This window comes from Talpa europaea (assembly GCF_964194135.1).
Source record: "Talpa europaea genome assembly, chromosome: 10".
NCBI lineage: Eukaryota > Metazoa > Chordata > Mammalia > Eulipotyphla > Talpidae > Talpa > Talpa europaea.
In genome coordinates, this window is record NC_140077.1 from 2419323 (window position 1) to 2434521 (window position 15199).

Genomic DNA, 15199 nt, shown 5'->3' on the forward strand with positions numbered 1-15199 from the left:
ATTCACCCTCAAGACACGATGTTGCTACTGAGGCGCAGAGGTGGGGCTGCTGGGCTGTCTCCTCCAGGGGACAGAGGCTGCGGAGGGTCCTTCAATCTTCACTCAGCTCCCTGGTCAGGGGTGGGGGATGGAGCCGGAGACCAGCAGGTGGTGGAAAGAGGTGCGTCACTTCAAGTCTATGCAGGTGGCTCTGCTCGCCTCTGCCAGAGCCGGGAGGGGCTTTCCTAGGACGTGTCACGCCCTGTTCGCCGGACAAAAACACAAGACGGCGGGCACGCGTCTTTTTAAATAACATTTTATTTCTCATCGTCAATGATTAACTTTTGACGCTACTAGAAGAGTATCAGGATTACAATGAATAAAAAAATATAGATGAGAGAATAAAAATATTAAGGGATACAAAGTTAGTTTTTAAAAATCATTGTCCACCACTGTTTTCAGGAGCCCTGACACAGACAGCCTTGCTGAGTTATTTTACATTTCCAGCGGTTAAAAATTAAGAACATGTAGGAGAATCATTTGCGAATGTTTATTACAATAACTGGAAAGACGACAAAAATTAAAACAAGTTCTAAGAACCACCATATATACAACCATCTATGTACAGAATGAGGACGATACAGATTGTAAAACCGTCATCCAAACCGTCTCTCGGGGTATACGTGTTCTTTTTTCAAAAAGAAAAAGCATCTTCCTATACTCGCAATCACTTTTCCACTTGATCCAGTATTTTTAATGGTGTTTCCACTCCATAAATTAGTAACTGTTCAGTAGCTGAGAAATATCCTATCTTAAATACACGGAGGAATCACTTCCCTGAAAGGGTCGCCCTTAGCTGCTGATGCGGGTTGAGGCTATGACCCGCCTGCGGTCACACCAGCAGCCGCGGGAGGCGGGTCAGAGGGGGCAGCTGGGAGAGGAAGCCGGGCTGGGCTTAGAGAAGCTGTGGTGCCAAGGTCACGACCGCGCCCTTCGCGACAGCCCCGGCCCAGCCTGCCCACGAGACTCCACCAGGCCAGCCAAGCTCTCCGCTAGCGTGGCATTTGGCACAAAAAGCAGGCACTGTTGGGCAAGACCGAGGCTCTCTCAAGATAGACTCAGAAGCCCCCAGTTTTGAAAAACACGCCGTGGGCCCCAGTCCCTCCCCCACCGCGCTCCGCAAGGTCAGGCGCACCGCGGCTGGAAAGAAGTCCTATTAGGGAAAAGCAAAATTGCACTAAACGTCAGACATCGCAGGCCCATGAGGTAAACTCCAGACACGGAAAACGACACGGAGGAGGGGACAGCTTGCTCTCCGAGCCGTCGGCCGCGGTCACTGCACGATCCCAGAGTCCACCGACGTCTGCTTGCGCGTGGTCTTGGGGGGCGGAGGAGGTGGGGTTTTGCTGGGCAGTGGGGGCGGCAGGTGCTAGGAGACACGAACACAGGGAGACAGCCCGTAAGTGATGGGCAGACAGGAAGGAGACTCGCCAGGTGGGGTACCCGGCATGTGGCGGGGCAGGGGTGGAGCTGAACCCGCACACCTGGGGGCGCTGCCCTCTCCGGGACTTGGAGGTGGCAGGTGGGGGCACACTGCGGCCACAGAACCCCTGTTCGGAAGCAAACAGTACAGCCCCTGTCCCGGAGGCGGCCTTCAAGCCGGGGCCCCCGGGAGCAGCCTGCTTTCCGAGCTGGCCTGTCCCCTGGCTGAGAGCAAGCAGCACGGGCAGAGCAGGACCCCGGGCCGCCAGGGAACCTGGCCCCCCCTCACAGCGAAGGCTTCTCAGGGAGGGCACCCCACGTGTCCCCTAGAGATGTCCCTGAATTTTCAGGGACGGAAAAGTCCTTGGAGACACTCTCTGGGACGGATGACAGGCCAAGGGACCATTTACAGGGCAGCTTCTCATCCACGGTCTCTTCCGAAAGGACCCGTGGAGGGAGATGACCAGGTCCTGGGGGTAAAGTCCCCGGGAGGACAGTGCTGTCAGGAGACGGTGCGCCCGTGTCCCGGGAGAACTTACAAGAACAGGCACAGGTTCGCGGGGCCGTGGCGGCACCGACCTTGGGTTCCCCAGAATCACAGCTGTGGGGTGCTAACAGGCTGGTTGGGTGACAACCTCAGCGGCTTGGCCCCACGCCCGTCCCGGCCCACACGGGGGCTGTGTGAGCGCGAGCCGACCCCACGGCGGGCGAGGGAGGGAGAGTGGGCACGGGCGAGCGGAGCACGTGGATGGCTGAGCGGGTGGACAACGCGGTCCCCCCGCCCCCAAAAGGGGGCACACGCCATGGCAGTGACATGGGGAACGCCGCCCGCTCCTGAGAGAACAGCGGGTCTTTCACCGCCGCGGGAGCGGGCTGGGCTACGCCGGCAGGAGAAGAGCAGCTTCACGGATGGGGTGGCCGGAGGGCCTTGCTCCCCGCCCAGCTGGGCCGCTGCTTCGCAGACACGTGAGCACTAACTGACCAGTTAGTGCGGACGTGACCACCGGGCGGGACAGAGCTCGGTGACCTGAGGCCTGGCCAAGAGGACGGGAAATCGCAGGCTCGGGAGCGCCTGCAGGGTGTAACCACAGTTCAGGGCCATGATTTCGGGGCCTGACACAATGGCTGTTCGTTTTAGGGTGACTGCCCCAGTGCCGGCCCCCCCATGCTAACACGACACTGAGGTGCCCCACACAGCAGGGTTGTCACTCTGGCAAAGAGGCAGCTCTGATCACGGTTGGCCAGGGCCACTTGGAATGAAATGACAGCTTCAAGCAGCCGCAACAGGGACAGAGCTGATGACAGGAGGATACCACAGACACTCACCCTCTGGTGAGGCGGCGGCAGTGGGGGGGTTGGCGACCCCGCCAGCTCCGGGGTTTCCATCAGATTCCCATAGTCCGCCAGGCTGCCCTTGAGAGGCAGAGGGGGCGGGACCTCCGTCATGTCCAGCCCGCTTATGCCGTTCAGCTCCAAACCTGGAAAACAGGACGGACTGATGTCTGAACCCCACCCCACCGAGTGGGGTGCGCGGGGCGGCCTCCTGCTCTCCAGGAGAAGTGGGGGGCACTGTGAAGGGGCAGAGAAGGGGGTGGAGGAAATGCAAAGGGTGGAATCCCCTCCTAAGGGCATGTTCTAGAAAGCAAATAGCAAGCCCCTGACACGCCTAAATGGGGGCTCCGAGAGAACCTCCACCCTCTGTAACAGCAGCTGTGTCGTCCCCGGGGCCCTTAGGGTCCCTCCTGCGACCCCTTGGCTGCGGTGGCATCTAGATAGCAGGGCATCCCGAGGCCGGCCAGGCCTGGCACTGGGGGAGCCCGGCAGGACCTGCACCTGGAGAGCTTGACCGCGTGAAGCCCAGGGGTGCAGCGGCAGCAGCCCCCGCTGCGGGTCTGCCCTGACAGGAGAGCCCACGCTTGTCTGGCGTGACCCGTGGAGCTGCCGTCTGTTGCTCTGAGTAAGTGGCGGGGACGTGCAATTGATTTTTAATGTCAACTGAAAATCAGCCTCTTTCAGAGACAGCATCACGAAAACAGGTTATTTTCTCAACCTGGGTTGAGGCTCTTGGAAATAATTTCTTCTACATTAAAGAGAGGAATGTTGTCATCTTTTCTGATGGCCTCTTGGAGAGATGTCCTGGCTAACCCATCGGATGAAAAATCCTCATCGGACAGTGTTTCCCGGGAAGAGCCGTCTAGGGAGGCCGGCGCCGGGGTGCGAAGTCTGCGATGGAGTGACTGGAGTGACTGACAACAACCCCGCGTGGGGGCTGGTGGTTTCACTGCGGCAGAATGTATATAACCTGAAACCTGCCGTTCTAACCACGTTAGGTGGACAGGCCAGTAGCACTTCCACCCACACCCTGTGCAGGCATCGCCGCTATTTCTAGAACTTCTTATCACCCCATTGAGCACAGTCCTCTTCTCTTCCCTGTCCCCAGGGCTGGGAACCGCCCATCACCTTTCTGTCTCTACGCCTCTGCCTATCTTAGACAGCTCAGGCGAGAGGCCCAGCAGAGGAGCAAGTGGAATGCCGCCATTTACAGCAAACTGGAGGGAGGGAGCTGGCGGGACGACGTGTACAAAGCCAGCGCGAATGACAAGGACAGGTGCTGGGCATTTACACAGCCGACGACCTGCCAGAGTAAAATTCTTACAAAACTAGCAACACTAATACACTGAGCAGGGATGTGAGGCTAGGAGGGCGCAGAGGGAGAATTGCTGGGAGCAGAATTGCAGTACTCCCAGATTAAACTTTGAGGGGCCCCCCAAGTTTTCCACAGCAGGTGCAATGGTGCATGTTTTTAACTTAAAAAATAAGAATAACATATTTATAGAAAAAGTACGCGCATAACAGCGTCAGGACGTGGAGCTGCAGCAATCCCTTCTCAGCTCAGAAAACTCCATGCTCGCGGAGTTTAAGTTCACCATGGCAGGAGCCCTCCCCCCACCTGCTCCCCAGAATTGCTACTGCTCGATGGTCAGCAGGCAGAAGGCAGGTGCCAGGGCCACTGTCCTGCCTGCACAGCCCTCCGGACCACTTCCTGCCCCTTCCTAACACCACAGGGAGGACAGCCACTCTGCTCCGGCTCCTGCCCCTACCCTCTGCCCCACTCCCTGCATGTGGAAACAGTCCTCGTGGGTATAATTGACCAGGGATCTGGAGAGGAAACCGCCCTCGATACAGGGGGTCTGAGAGCCGTGGCTAGTGTCTGCCAAGAGCAGAAGCCCTGAGAGGAGGCCCAGTGCAGATGGGAGGGGGCCAAGGCGGGGCTGCCGGGAGGCTGGGACAGCGGGAGCCTGCAGGGGCTGGGCGGCCTGGAGCACATCCCTGCCGAGCCTCTACAAGGAGCAGCCCTGCGGACATCTTAATCCAGACTTGAGGCTCCACACTTAGGAGAGAATCAGTTTCTGTGGATTTAAGCCACCGCGTGTGCGCCTTATCAGCAGCCCTAGACGCCGGGCAAACTAGAAAAACCTCAGGCCCTTAGCCCTTGAGGACAACTGGAAGGGGCGTTCACTGACTCCGCTCCAGGGACAGAAGCCTGGGGCCGGATGCACGTTACCTGGTGATAGTAAGGGGCTGTTGCACACGGCTCAAGACCCCCGAGGAAGAGGCTGAGCGAGCCTGGCAGGGACCCACCCTTCTCCCAGGGACTCAGGGCGCCCAGGGCTCGGTGTTGGCCCACTCTCCTAAAGCCTCAGGACTAAGGCCGGGGCTCGTGGGGGTCTCCCAGCTGCTGCGGGGGAGGGGAGGGGTCCACCTGAAGGGACACCGATCGGGGGTCACAGAACCAGGCGGTGAATGGGGGGAACGCGCGGAGCCCCACTTACTGGACTGCAAGCTGAAGCTCAGCTTGGCCCTGGGCGTGACGGGAGGGGGCGCCTGCTGGGAGGTCGGCGATGATGACGGGGACACGGAGAAGCGCCTCTCACCCCCGATGACATTGATCACCTGGCTCTTCGGTCTCTGGGGCCGCAGGGGACTTATCTGCATTTCGGGGACAGAAAGAGCACAGTTAGGGCCTGTCACGGGCAGTGCTGCATGACCCCCGCATTCCTGTCCAGTCCTAACCCAGCGCCGAGAGCGGGACCCCATCCAGAAGTCGGGTCCTTGCAGAGGCCACTGGCGGACCTCATCCGGTGAGCGGGTCCTGGAAGGGGCGTCTGGCCGTGACAGGCACAGCGGACGTGGCGACAAAGGCCCTTCCCTGCCGCTCCAGGCTCTTCCCCAGCTAAGCCCCCTCCCTCAGCGTCACAGGGAGTTCATGTATTTTTCCAGCTTGGTCTCGGGTCACCAGGCCTTAGGGGACACAAGCCATATGGCACCCCGGAAGGAGTCATCAGAAGCAGCTGCTAACCAGGGTGAAGGAGGAACTGGGACCGGCCCCGGGAACGGCAGGGGTGGCGGGTCCCAGCCTGGTGCTGCGGCTGGATTCCCGGGCCTGGCCAGTGGGGCCTGGCCAGCGACAGTACTGACTGGGGCTGGCAGACGACCAGGGGTGCAGCATGTGCCTCCAAGAGGTCTGCAGGGTCAAGGCCCAACTAGAGTTCAGTGGGGCTGCTGAGCAGCCTCAGGCCTCTGAAACTCTCCCGGCCCACCCTGCGCCTCTTTGGGGTGAGCATCTGCCCTGCTTTTCTAAGAAGCTCTACTCTGCTGCCCCAGGCCCCACAGCAGGGGAGCTGGATGCGCCCCCCCTCCCCCCCACCGGCGACTGGTTACAGCAACTTGAGTAAAATCCAACAGCCCGTCCCACTGGCTGGACGGGGCGCCAAGGGCTGACCCAGGCCCGGGAAGTACCGTTTCCGAGAGGATCACGGCCTCCGACTGCTGCAGGGGGATGTCCGTGGGCTTAAAGTCTTTGTCGAATATCTCCTGGTGCTTGCTGTTCCTTTTCTCCTTCTTCTTGTCCTTCCTCTCCTTGTCCGGGTCATCCTTGTCCAGCTTGTCCTGGGACCTGGAGTGCATCTTCTTGGGCAGGAGTGGCTCCAGCGCATACCTGAGGGGACGGTGCTTTAAGCCCACAGTCTCCACAGGAGAGGGCGGCTTCTTGTGGCTGGTGGATGGAGTCGCTCGCAAGAAGGCTAAGTGTGGACCGGGAACCCGTGGGTCGCACAGGAAAGAAACGACTTCACAGGGAGGCTGAGGAGGCCGAGAACATGGGGACCAGACCCAGGGCTGGGCTGTGTTCCCACCCTAATGGGGACAACTGCACAATGACAGGACGCTTACGGGATGGAGGGGCATGGAGGTCTGGATATGCCATGAGGACATTCGGGGATTATTGCTGATTATGACAAGGCTGGCTTCAAGGGTATATTTCAAAAGGGGGACCCTTTCCCCCCCACCCCAGCCCTCTGTTGCTGGGCACTTAGGTTGCTTCCAAACTTCATCTATTGTAAACAGTGCTGCAGGGAACATAGGAGAGTAGACATCCCTTTGAATTTGTGATTTGCGTTCTTTGGACAGATTCCGAGGAGCAGAATTGCTGGATCATGTGGCAGACATACACAGCGGAATACTACTCAGCTATGAAAAAGGTGAAATGTTGCTATTTGCTACACATTGATGGAATGGAAACAATATGACTTTGCCTATGTGTGGATTATAAAGAAATAAAACAAGGGAACTAAATCAAAACAAGCCCTAGGAATCCAAATGTAGAATTGAGGCTACTACATATGGGAGGGAGGTGGAGAGCACAGGGGCAGGGGCCCAGTGGGCTTGGGGGATTATGGATGCTTTGATGGTAGGTCTGGGAGTAATGAACATGTGATGAGGTGTGAACATGTGCCCCTAAATCACATACAGCATTGTATATGAGGTCACCAACGTGATCTCAATAGCAAAAGTGAAACAGTTTTAAAAAGGGAGGCCTGCAGATAAGAAGCAGCCGACGGAACACTGAGCTTGAACACACGGTGGTAGAAATTCCATGCACAGACCAGCCAAAAGGAAAAATTAAAATACTGCAGAGCAATGTCAAGAGACAATAACCCCATCATAGGGTCCAAGAAGGAGAGCGAGAGAAACGGGTGGACACTTTATTTAAAGAAACAGTAGCCAAGAATCTCCCTTACTTGAGAAGGGAAGCAGACATCTTGGTCCAAGAGGCCCAAAGAGTTTCCTCCCCCAAACCCCAAAATAAAAAGAACTCCAAACAGACTGCAAGACAAATTATAATTAAACTGCTGAAAAATAATGATAAAGAAAGAATACTAAAAGCACCTGGGAAAAAGAGATTATATTAAGGGAACCTTTATAAGATTATCCACAGATTTCTTAGTGGAAACCTTCAATCCAGAAGGAAATGGCATAACATATTTAAAGTCCTGAGGGAAAAAAGATTTCCAACTGAGAATACTTTATTCTGCTAAGCTATCTTTCAAAATTAAAGGCGGGAAAAAGAGCAGAAAAAAAAACCCACTAAAATAATTCATCACCACTAGACTGCTTTGCAAGGAATACGAGGGGGTGTCTTCTGAAATGAAAAAGAAAAAAATTCTACCTAGAAGCAGTAAGACACCAAAAGCAGTAAGACACCAAAAATAGAATGCATAGAATGCATAGAATGCAGATGCGGAGAATAAAAATGTGAACTGGGCCTCCCCTGGTGGCGCAGCGGTTGAGCGCTGGGCTGCGAGGCTGCCTGCAGCCTCTGCAGCGCCGGTTTGTTCCCTGGCCATGGTGAGGGTCCCACAAAAAAAAAAAGAAAAAAAGAAAAAACTTGAAAAAAAAAAAAAATGAACCATCAGAAAGAGTCTGGCATCAGTTTGCCCGTAAGTCCCAGTACAGAGCTGCACACACAACCTCACGGTAACTGTAAACAAAAGCCAGAGGAGAAACATAAGAAACCTGAAAGGGAGCCCAGACATAAGACAAAAGATCACAGAGCACGAGAGAAGAGAACAAGAGCAAAACAAGAGAACAAAGCCAACGGTAACCACCCCCCAAATCCAAACACACGCAGTACTGTGATTTCAGTAACTGCTCTAAATGCAAATGGCTTGAACTCACCCATGAGAAGGGACAGAGTGACTACAGATCAGAAACCAACATCTAAGTTTTTGCTGCCTATAGGAAACTAATCTCAGCTCTAAGGATAAACAAAGGCTTAAAATAAGAGGTGGGGAAGGGTAATCAAAAAAGGGCGGGCAACCTATACGCACGAGATGAAACAGGTTTCCATGGGGAAGGTAGTAAGTGACAGCAGTGGACACGGCGCAACGACCGAGAGCATAAAACTAGACGATGTACCACTTGCTGATACTATGGAATCACTCTATATTATGTTTAATAAAGTTAGTATACTTGTATTTTTTAATACAACTATACTAGCTTGTATAAATTAAGTTCTTCTAGAAACTCACATGAAATATTTATGGACAAAATGACATGGCGCTTAGGACTGGCTTCCAGATAACAAGGGGGAGAAGCTGGTAGCAGGTAGGTTGAAACAAGATTGGCTGGTGGGCACAGGGCCTCCTTATAACATTCATTCCTTTTTGTATATAAGTCTGACATGTTCACATTGAAAACTTCAAGATGATTGATGGAATAAACTAGCATTGACTTTGACTACTGAGGTATTTCGGGCTGTGGATTCCTCCCAACTAGATACACATGAACCTGCAGACCCGGCTCCACTAGGTGTTAGGCATTACATCTATTATGATAGTCAAAGCTCTTCATGGTTTTATTAAGTCTTGCAGAACTTGAGACAGTTAATGTGTGTGTGTGTGGGTCCTTCCAACTCAGGGGAAGCCCCGAGTGTGAAGTCCAGGGGGGCCTACAAACAGGCAGGAGAAAGAAGGCTGTGTTCGCACCGTTCACTTTACGAGCAGCAGCTGTGGGCAGGGGAGTGTCCTGTGCATGACCTGTGCCAACTGAGACCATTTTCTGCTAAGGGTGGTAACCCAGGAATGAATGAAAATCTGGGCTCTAATAAAGATGCCTCCCAGTTCATGGCTGAACAGATGCCTGCTGGGCAGGAGCGAGGGCCACACGCCCGCATGGCATGCGCTCTTCATCCAGCTCAAATCTCTGCATCAATCTCCTTCTCAACCCCTACAATCCTGGAAATATAAAACCCTCTGCATAACTAGCTTGGGGATTTTCTTGGGAAGAAGTTGAATTAAATTTCTTTAGCAATCTTGCTCTAAGTGACAAGCACACATGATTTAAATACCTCTAAATTGAGAATTTCCATATGGAGTTGGCCTTATAAGTAGCAGGCACTGATAAAGATTACTGTTAAGAAAAAAAAAAAGTGTGGGTATAGTTTCCATTCTCGGCTGGGAGCAGGGGTTGTTGGCAACAAAGGGCACTCAGACGCTGGTGTCTGATGCCGCAGGGGCCAGGAGCTCCCGCGTGGGGAGGGGGATGGGTTGCCAACCCAATGGGATTGTACAAACACAACAGTGCAAAGTCGACAGTAAAACAACGAGCAGCTCTCCTGGGAGGTCTGAATGGCTCGCGGCCGCTCTCATCCTGTAGCACAAGCCCGCGTGTCCGCTACTCACAACACACCACAAGGATCCACAGCAGGTTCTCTTGGCGACATTCTGAGTTAATACGAGACATGCAGGGAGCGTCCAGGGAATGTTCACAGGAGGCTCTGGGGGGGCTTGTTCTGACCCACTCACTGGGTGCTACGGGTCCCCAGCAGCAGATGTGGCCCCAGGAGGCCTTGCAGAAAGGTGGGCTGGCCAGACCTCAGTGAGGCTGATGGTGGGCAACACCAGGGGCTGACTCCCTGGGAGTGAGCCGAGATGCCCAGCCAGGAAGGCAGAGACACTCTTCCAGGGAATGCTGGACGGCACCCTCGCTGGACATTTTAGAGTTTGATGCAAACTTACCCAACGGGAGAACCTTTTTCTTAAACACTCACAAGACCCTGCAAGTCTCACTGGGAGCTGAGGCTGTGAAGTCTTGGAGAGTCTCCATTTCCAAGAGTTTTGGCTTTAAAAAGCTCTCTTGGTGCTGACGAGACACACCAGGGTCCTGCGGCTCCTGGCAGGCCCCTCCCCAGCCTCTCCCTACTACTCCCCCACCCCCCGCCCCCGTGCCCAGCGAGACTCACCCATCAGAACCGGGCCTGGAGGGGGTGCTGTCGGATGACAGGGACGAGACAGAGGCCACCGAGAGAGGCCGGGACGAAGAAGGCATGGTGAAGGACCGGACCATGGAGCGGGGCCGGCTGCCTCGCCTGTCGTCCAGGCCCGAGGGCTGGGAACGGAGAGAGAGGGAGGGAGAGAATTGTAAGGATTAAAAAAACTGCAAGTTCTTTCATTTTGACCAATATCTCACAAATTCCACCAACTCCCAGTCCCTAGTAACCATCTTCATAGTCTCTGTATACATGAGTTTGAGATTTTAGCTTCCACATACAAACGAGACAGAGCGTGATGGAGGCACAGGAGAGAGGCGGGCTGCCTGGCGCGGGCAGACCCCGGGCCGCGAGATCTGAGCAGCCTTGGCTCTGGACCGCAATGTCCACACTTTCACGAACAGCACTTGTCCTTGCTCACCACTGAACACAAGCTACTGATTATCTCTGGCCTTTGAATCCTGCCTCGATACTGTGAAAAATACCAGAAAGAACGTTCTTGGTTTTAAAAATTTCTCAAGCGGTTTTCTTTACAAAGACCACAAGACATGGACCTATTCCAAGGTCGTAACAGACTATCAGAAGATTTGATTTACAGAGCAGCACGTAGAAGGTGACTAAAGAACTCGGCAAGCTCTCAGATGACCTTCGCCCCTCTGCACTGACGTAGGTGCACAGCCCCAGGGACTGCCCTTCTCCAGGCCAGGACAAGATGCTCTCACTGCTTAACCCACCCTCCCTGCCAGGGCTGGCCACGAATCCACCCACGCCAAGGCCTGAGCGGCTCCTGCTCCTCCTCTGGACACAGAGTAGAAGAGGGTATGTCTGAAGAGACTGGTTTGGGGTAGCGCTCTCTGCTCTCTTGTCGACACGGGGTTGCACCTTCCCAAAACCAGCGTCACTGACATAGAGCACGTGTTAACATCTAATTAGCTAAAGATACGAGTGTTCCCGCATCCCCAGCTAGACGTTGGCACAGCTGGGGCCTCAGCGGCTGCAGAAGGTACTTCCTTGAACCTGGGGTTGTGGAGACCCAATTTCTGGGGGACATTTCCTCTCTGTGGGGCTCCGACCTCCCTGCCTCCAAAGCTGGCTCTCCTTCAGCCAATCACGGGCCGCAGATGTGCTCAGGACTGGACTGATCAGGGTCGCAGGACCCACCCCCACCCGTGCCACGAAGCAGCCTGTTTCTTAACCATGGACCTCGCATACGAAATCCTATTTACACTTGTACTTCTATCTCCAGAACAGGAAAAGGCACACAAGGCAAACGAACAGCTGAAAGCAGGAGATGGCAAACTTCCTGCAAAGGGCCAGAGGATCAGCACTTAAACGCACAGTCCACCTGCTCTGCTCTGCTGCTGAGGCAGGAAAAGGACCCCGGGCCACACAGGCCTGCATGAGCGCACGGCTGCGGGCCAATAAAACTTTATTGACAAAAACAGGTTTTGGCCATAGGCAGCCAAGCACAGGTTCAAAGCCACTGGCAGCAGAGACCTGCCAGCATGGGGGTTCTGGTCAGCCTTGGGTGGGGCGCCAGGGACAGTGCCTGTCACACGCCATGTCACCTCCCCATCTTCTGGCTGAGCAGACACCCTAGAAGCGGAGGCATCTGGGCTCGGGTTGTTTTTATCTGAAGAACTGGATGCTCTCTGTCTTGACGGGACACTGAGCGGCCGGTGTCCCATCCCAGCTGCAGGGCAGGCAGGGGTAGGGGGTTGGGACAGGTTAGACTTTTGACTCAGACCCCTGTTTTGTGACCTCACATAACATGTGGGACCCTCTGAGCCCCCACTTTCATGTCAACAGGGGAGGGAATGCACCCCTCGTGAAGCCGAGGGGGACGAGATGCCACCCCACAGATGAAGTCCCATCACACTATCCAGGAGCCTCTGAGGAACCCCTGGGTTCCACATTTCCCAGCATGAAAACCACTAGAATGGGCCCCCCTGGCAACTGAGGCTGGGGGAGGAGCTAGAGAGGGGGTGTCCTGGAACAGGCTGTCTGCTGGATGGCAGGGTGATGGGGGAGCCCCTGCTCCCCAGCAGGAGCACAGGGGGCCGCGGTGTGAGGGTAAGGCGGCCGCCTAGGGCACGGGCAGCAGGGGCAGGGGAGGAGGAGGAGAGGCTGCTGCACCTCAGGTGGGGGGCGGACCCCCCGGAGTTTGCGGGAGCTCAGCACCTGCTCCAGCGGGGGGCAAGGTGATGGGGATGAGAGAAGGCAGATTTCCAGTTGCTGTGGTGACTGGGAGGAAGCGGAGAGGAAGGGCTGGGAGAAAGACACGGATGCTGGAGACAAAGGCCTCACAGCGAGTCAGCGAGGGGCTGGGGGGCGGGCAGCGCCCAGGGCAGCAGGTGGCCGCTTCCCTGGGGCCGAGTCTGCATTCTAGCTCCCCAGAGCCCGGCCCGCCAGAAAGAGGGGGCACGGGGAGTGGAAGGCGGGCTCTGGCCGAGGCCTTCGGACTCAGGAGTCACAGGGTGTACACACCTACTCTTGCCACGACTTAGGCTGGCTCAGAAAAATTGACAACATGGTTTATGTCCTTTCTATGGGGTTTTTATCGTTAAATCCATCTTTTCTTAAACAGGATCATACCGTATTGCTTTTCAAAGTATTCCGAGATGCTTGCAAGCTTTCCAAGTAGATAAGACGGGGAAGGCTCATCCCAGACTGCTTTTTATTGCCACGTTTCCAGAGGGTGGCAGGGACAGATGCCGGGGCCTTCACCTGCTGGAGGGGGCTGGCTACACAGTCCCCCAGGTGGAGGACTCCAGAAGGTAGCTCCAAGGGACAAAGCACTTGGGGTGGAGAATGCACCCTCAGTTCTGGGCCTGGGTCACCCTCCCAATGGGTCTGGCCAGCCTCTAACTGAAGGGGCAAGTTTGGGGGAGACAATGCTATTTTGGTGTTCAGTGGATATCCCTAATCACCCCTGGCTCCGCAGAAGGGGCAGGGGAACCTGGCCTTGTGTAGGGGGGACCCCTGCAGCCACATGACACCCCTGCCGTCCTGCCCTCCCTCCCGAGCCAGCAGCACACGGCACAGCAAGAGCTAATCTCAGTGGGGAGGGGTAGGGAGATGGATGGGAAGACTTTGGGGAGCCAGACAGGTCTCAGTCGTTTTGAAACAGACGTTAAATGATAAAAGTGGAAGCTTTTCACTTAGTAAGTAAACTTTGAGATGTCACAAGTGTTTATTTCCTAGAAAGATTTAAAAGTGGCATCAGGCTTTGGAAGCGAGGGTGATGATGCTCTTGGAGACTCTTCTGGCCACTCGACTCTGATTGTAATGAGCTTCGAGCTCCGGAGCCGTGAGCACGCCTCCAGGGAGCCGCCGCATGGAGGGCACTCCAGGACGGCTGGGGGAGTGCGCCCTGATTTCCAGGCCTGCCCACCTGCCACCCGGCCCCTGGCTGGCCGCCCCAGACCCCTCCTGCGGGCTCTGCCGAGCAGAGACCCGAGGGGACCCACCCCGGCTTGTCAGGCTCCTGCCCTGGGAGTCAGGGCCATAGACACCCCCTTCTCATGCGCTCCAGGGTCTAGGCCTGGAGGCACCGAGACGCGGCTGGCAGGGGTGAGCAGCGGGGAGCGCAAGGAGATGAGCAAAGCCCACTGACTTCTGGGGGAGACCGAAGGAAGCGCTGCTGTGTGAACTACAGGGACTGAAAGCCTGGCCGGCGAGGTTCAAACTCGGGGTCCTCCACATGCCAGTGTGTTACCTTCCCACACCCCCATTTCCTCGTCTGTGAAGTGGGGAGGCCCCAGTGTTCCTTCAGAGTGTTTGCAGGATTGAAGCAAGCTGGTATCTGCAAGCCCTGAGAAAGGCTGCGGGCATGTGGTCAGCACAAAATGAGCGTTTGCTCAATGACACGAATGCCCGGGAGAAAAGCAGCGAGTCCAGCAGAGCGAGAAGGCGGGAGAGAACACGGGCGGAGGCCCGGGCCGCCCGGAAGCCAAAATGGCGCTCCACGCGCACACCTGGCCTTCAGCAAGCGGGACAGCGCCGCGTGTTCTCAGGAGACCGACTGCCCCACGGCCTGGCGTTGCAGGGTAAGGAGGGGGGCACACACCCCGTCCAGCGGGGATGACAGACCACGGGGGCAGCAGAACCAGTGATGCCACATTACGCCTCCGCTCCCAACAGCGGGGGAGCCGCTGGCACTGCCTCTGTGCCCGATGTCTCCAGAGCCCCCGGGCAGGGGCCGCAGCTCTGAGGCCGTGAGCTAAGGATGGAGGCCGAGCTTGCACACAGCCTCCCCTGACGCCCGGCTGGGCCCACGGGTGCGGGCACAGCTCACGAAGCATCTCAAGCCCATAAGCGACCAGGTATTTTGCATCATCACAAATCTCAAGCCACTCTTCTCTTTCCTCATGCCCCCCGGCCACCCCTGTGCAGAGACCCCCATGGAACTCCTGAGCATGCCCCTTGGCCTTCCTTGTGGAGGGCAGAGCTTCCTGCTCCAGACGGTCCAGACTCTGGGGCCTGTCCCCTCCACCAGTCCCCACCCCACAGCACGGCTGGGTCTGCACCACTCTGGCCACCCCTGCCTCCCCATCTTTGGGGGTGGTCTCCCCCAGGGCCATCTCCAACTCACCCTTGGGCCCGCACAGGGGACTCTCCCCGCACTGG

The 15199-nt window shown here is 56.1% G+C and overlaps 1 protein-coding gene across 11 annotated transcripts in view; it reads right to left on the minus strand.

The window, feature by feature from the left end:
* Positions 1-1312: 1312 nt before the first annotated feature.
* DOCK1 (dedicator of cytokinesis 1) overlaps positions 1313-15199 on the minus strand; it is a gene marked incomplete at both ends in the record, with an annotated part of 334004 nt that continues 320117 nt past the window's right edge. For all 11 annotated transcript variants that reach the window (XM_084245683.1, XM_084245678.1, XM_084245686.1 and 8 more), the window contains 5 exons: positions 1313-1408; positions 2788-2939; positions 5295-5451; positions 6262-6460; positions 10544-10689. In XM_084245683.1, the coding sequence (XP_084101809.1) occupies positions 1313-1408; positions 2788-2939; positions 5295-5451; positions 6262-6460; positions 10544-10689 (750 nt within the window). The remainder of the gene's footprint in view (positions 1409-2787; positions 2940-5294; positions 5452-6261; positions 6461-10543; positions 10690-15199) is intronic.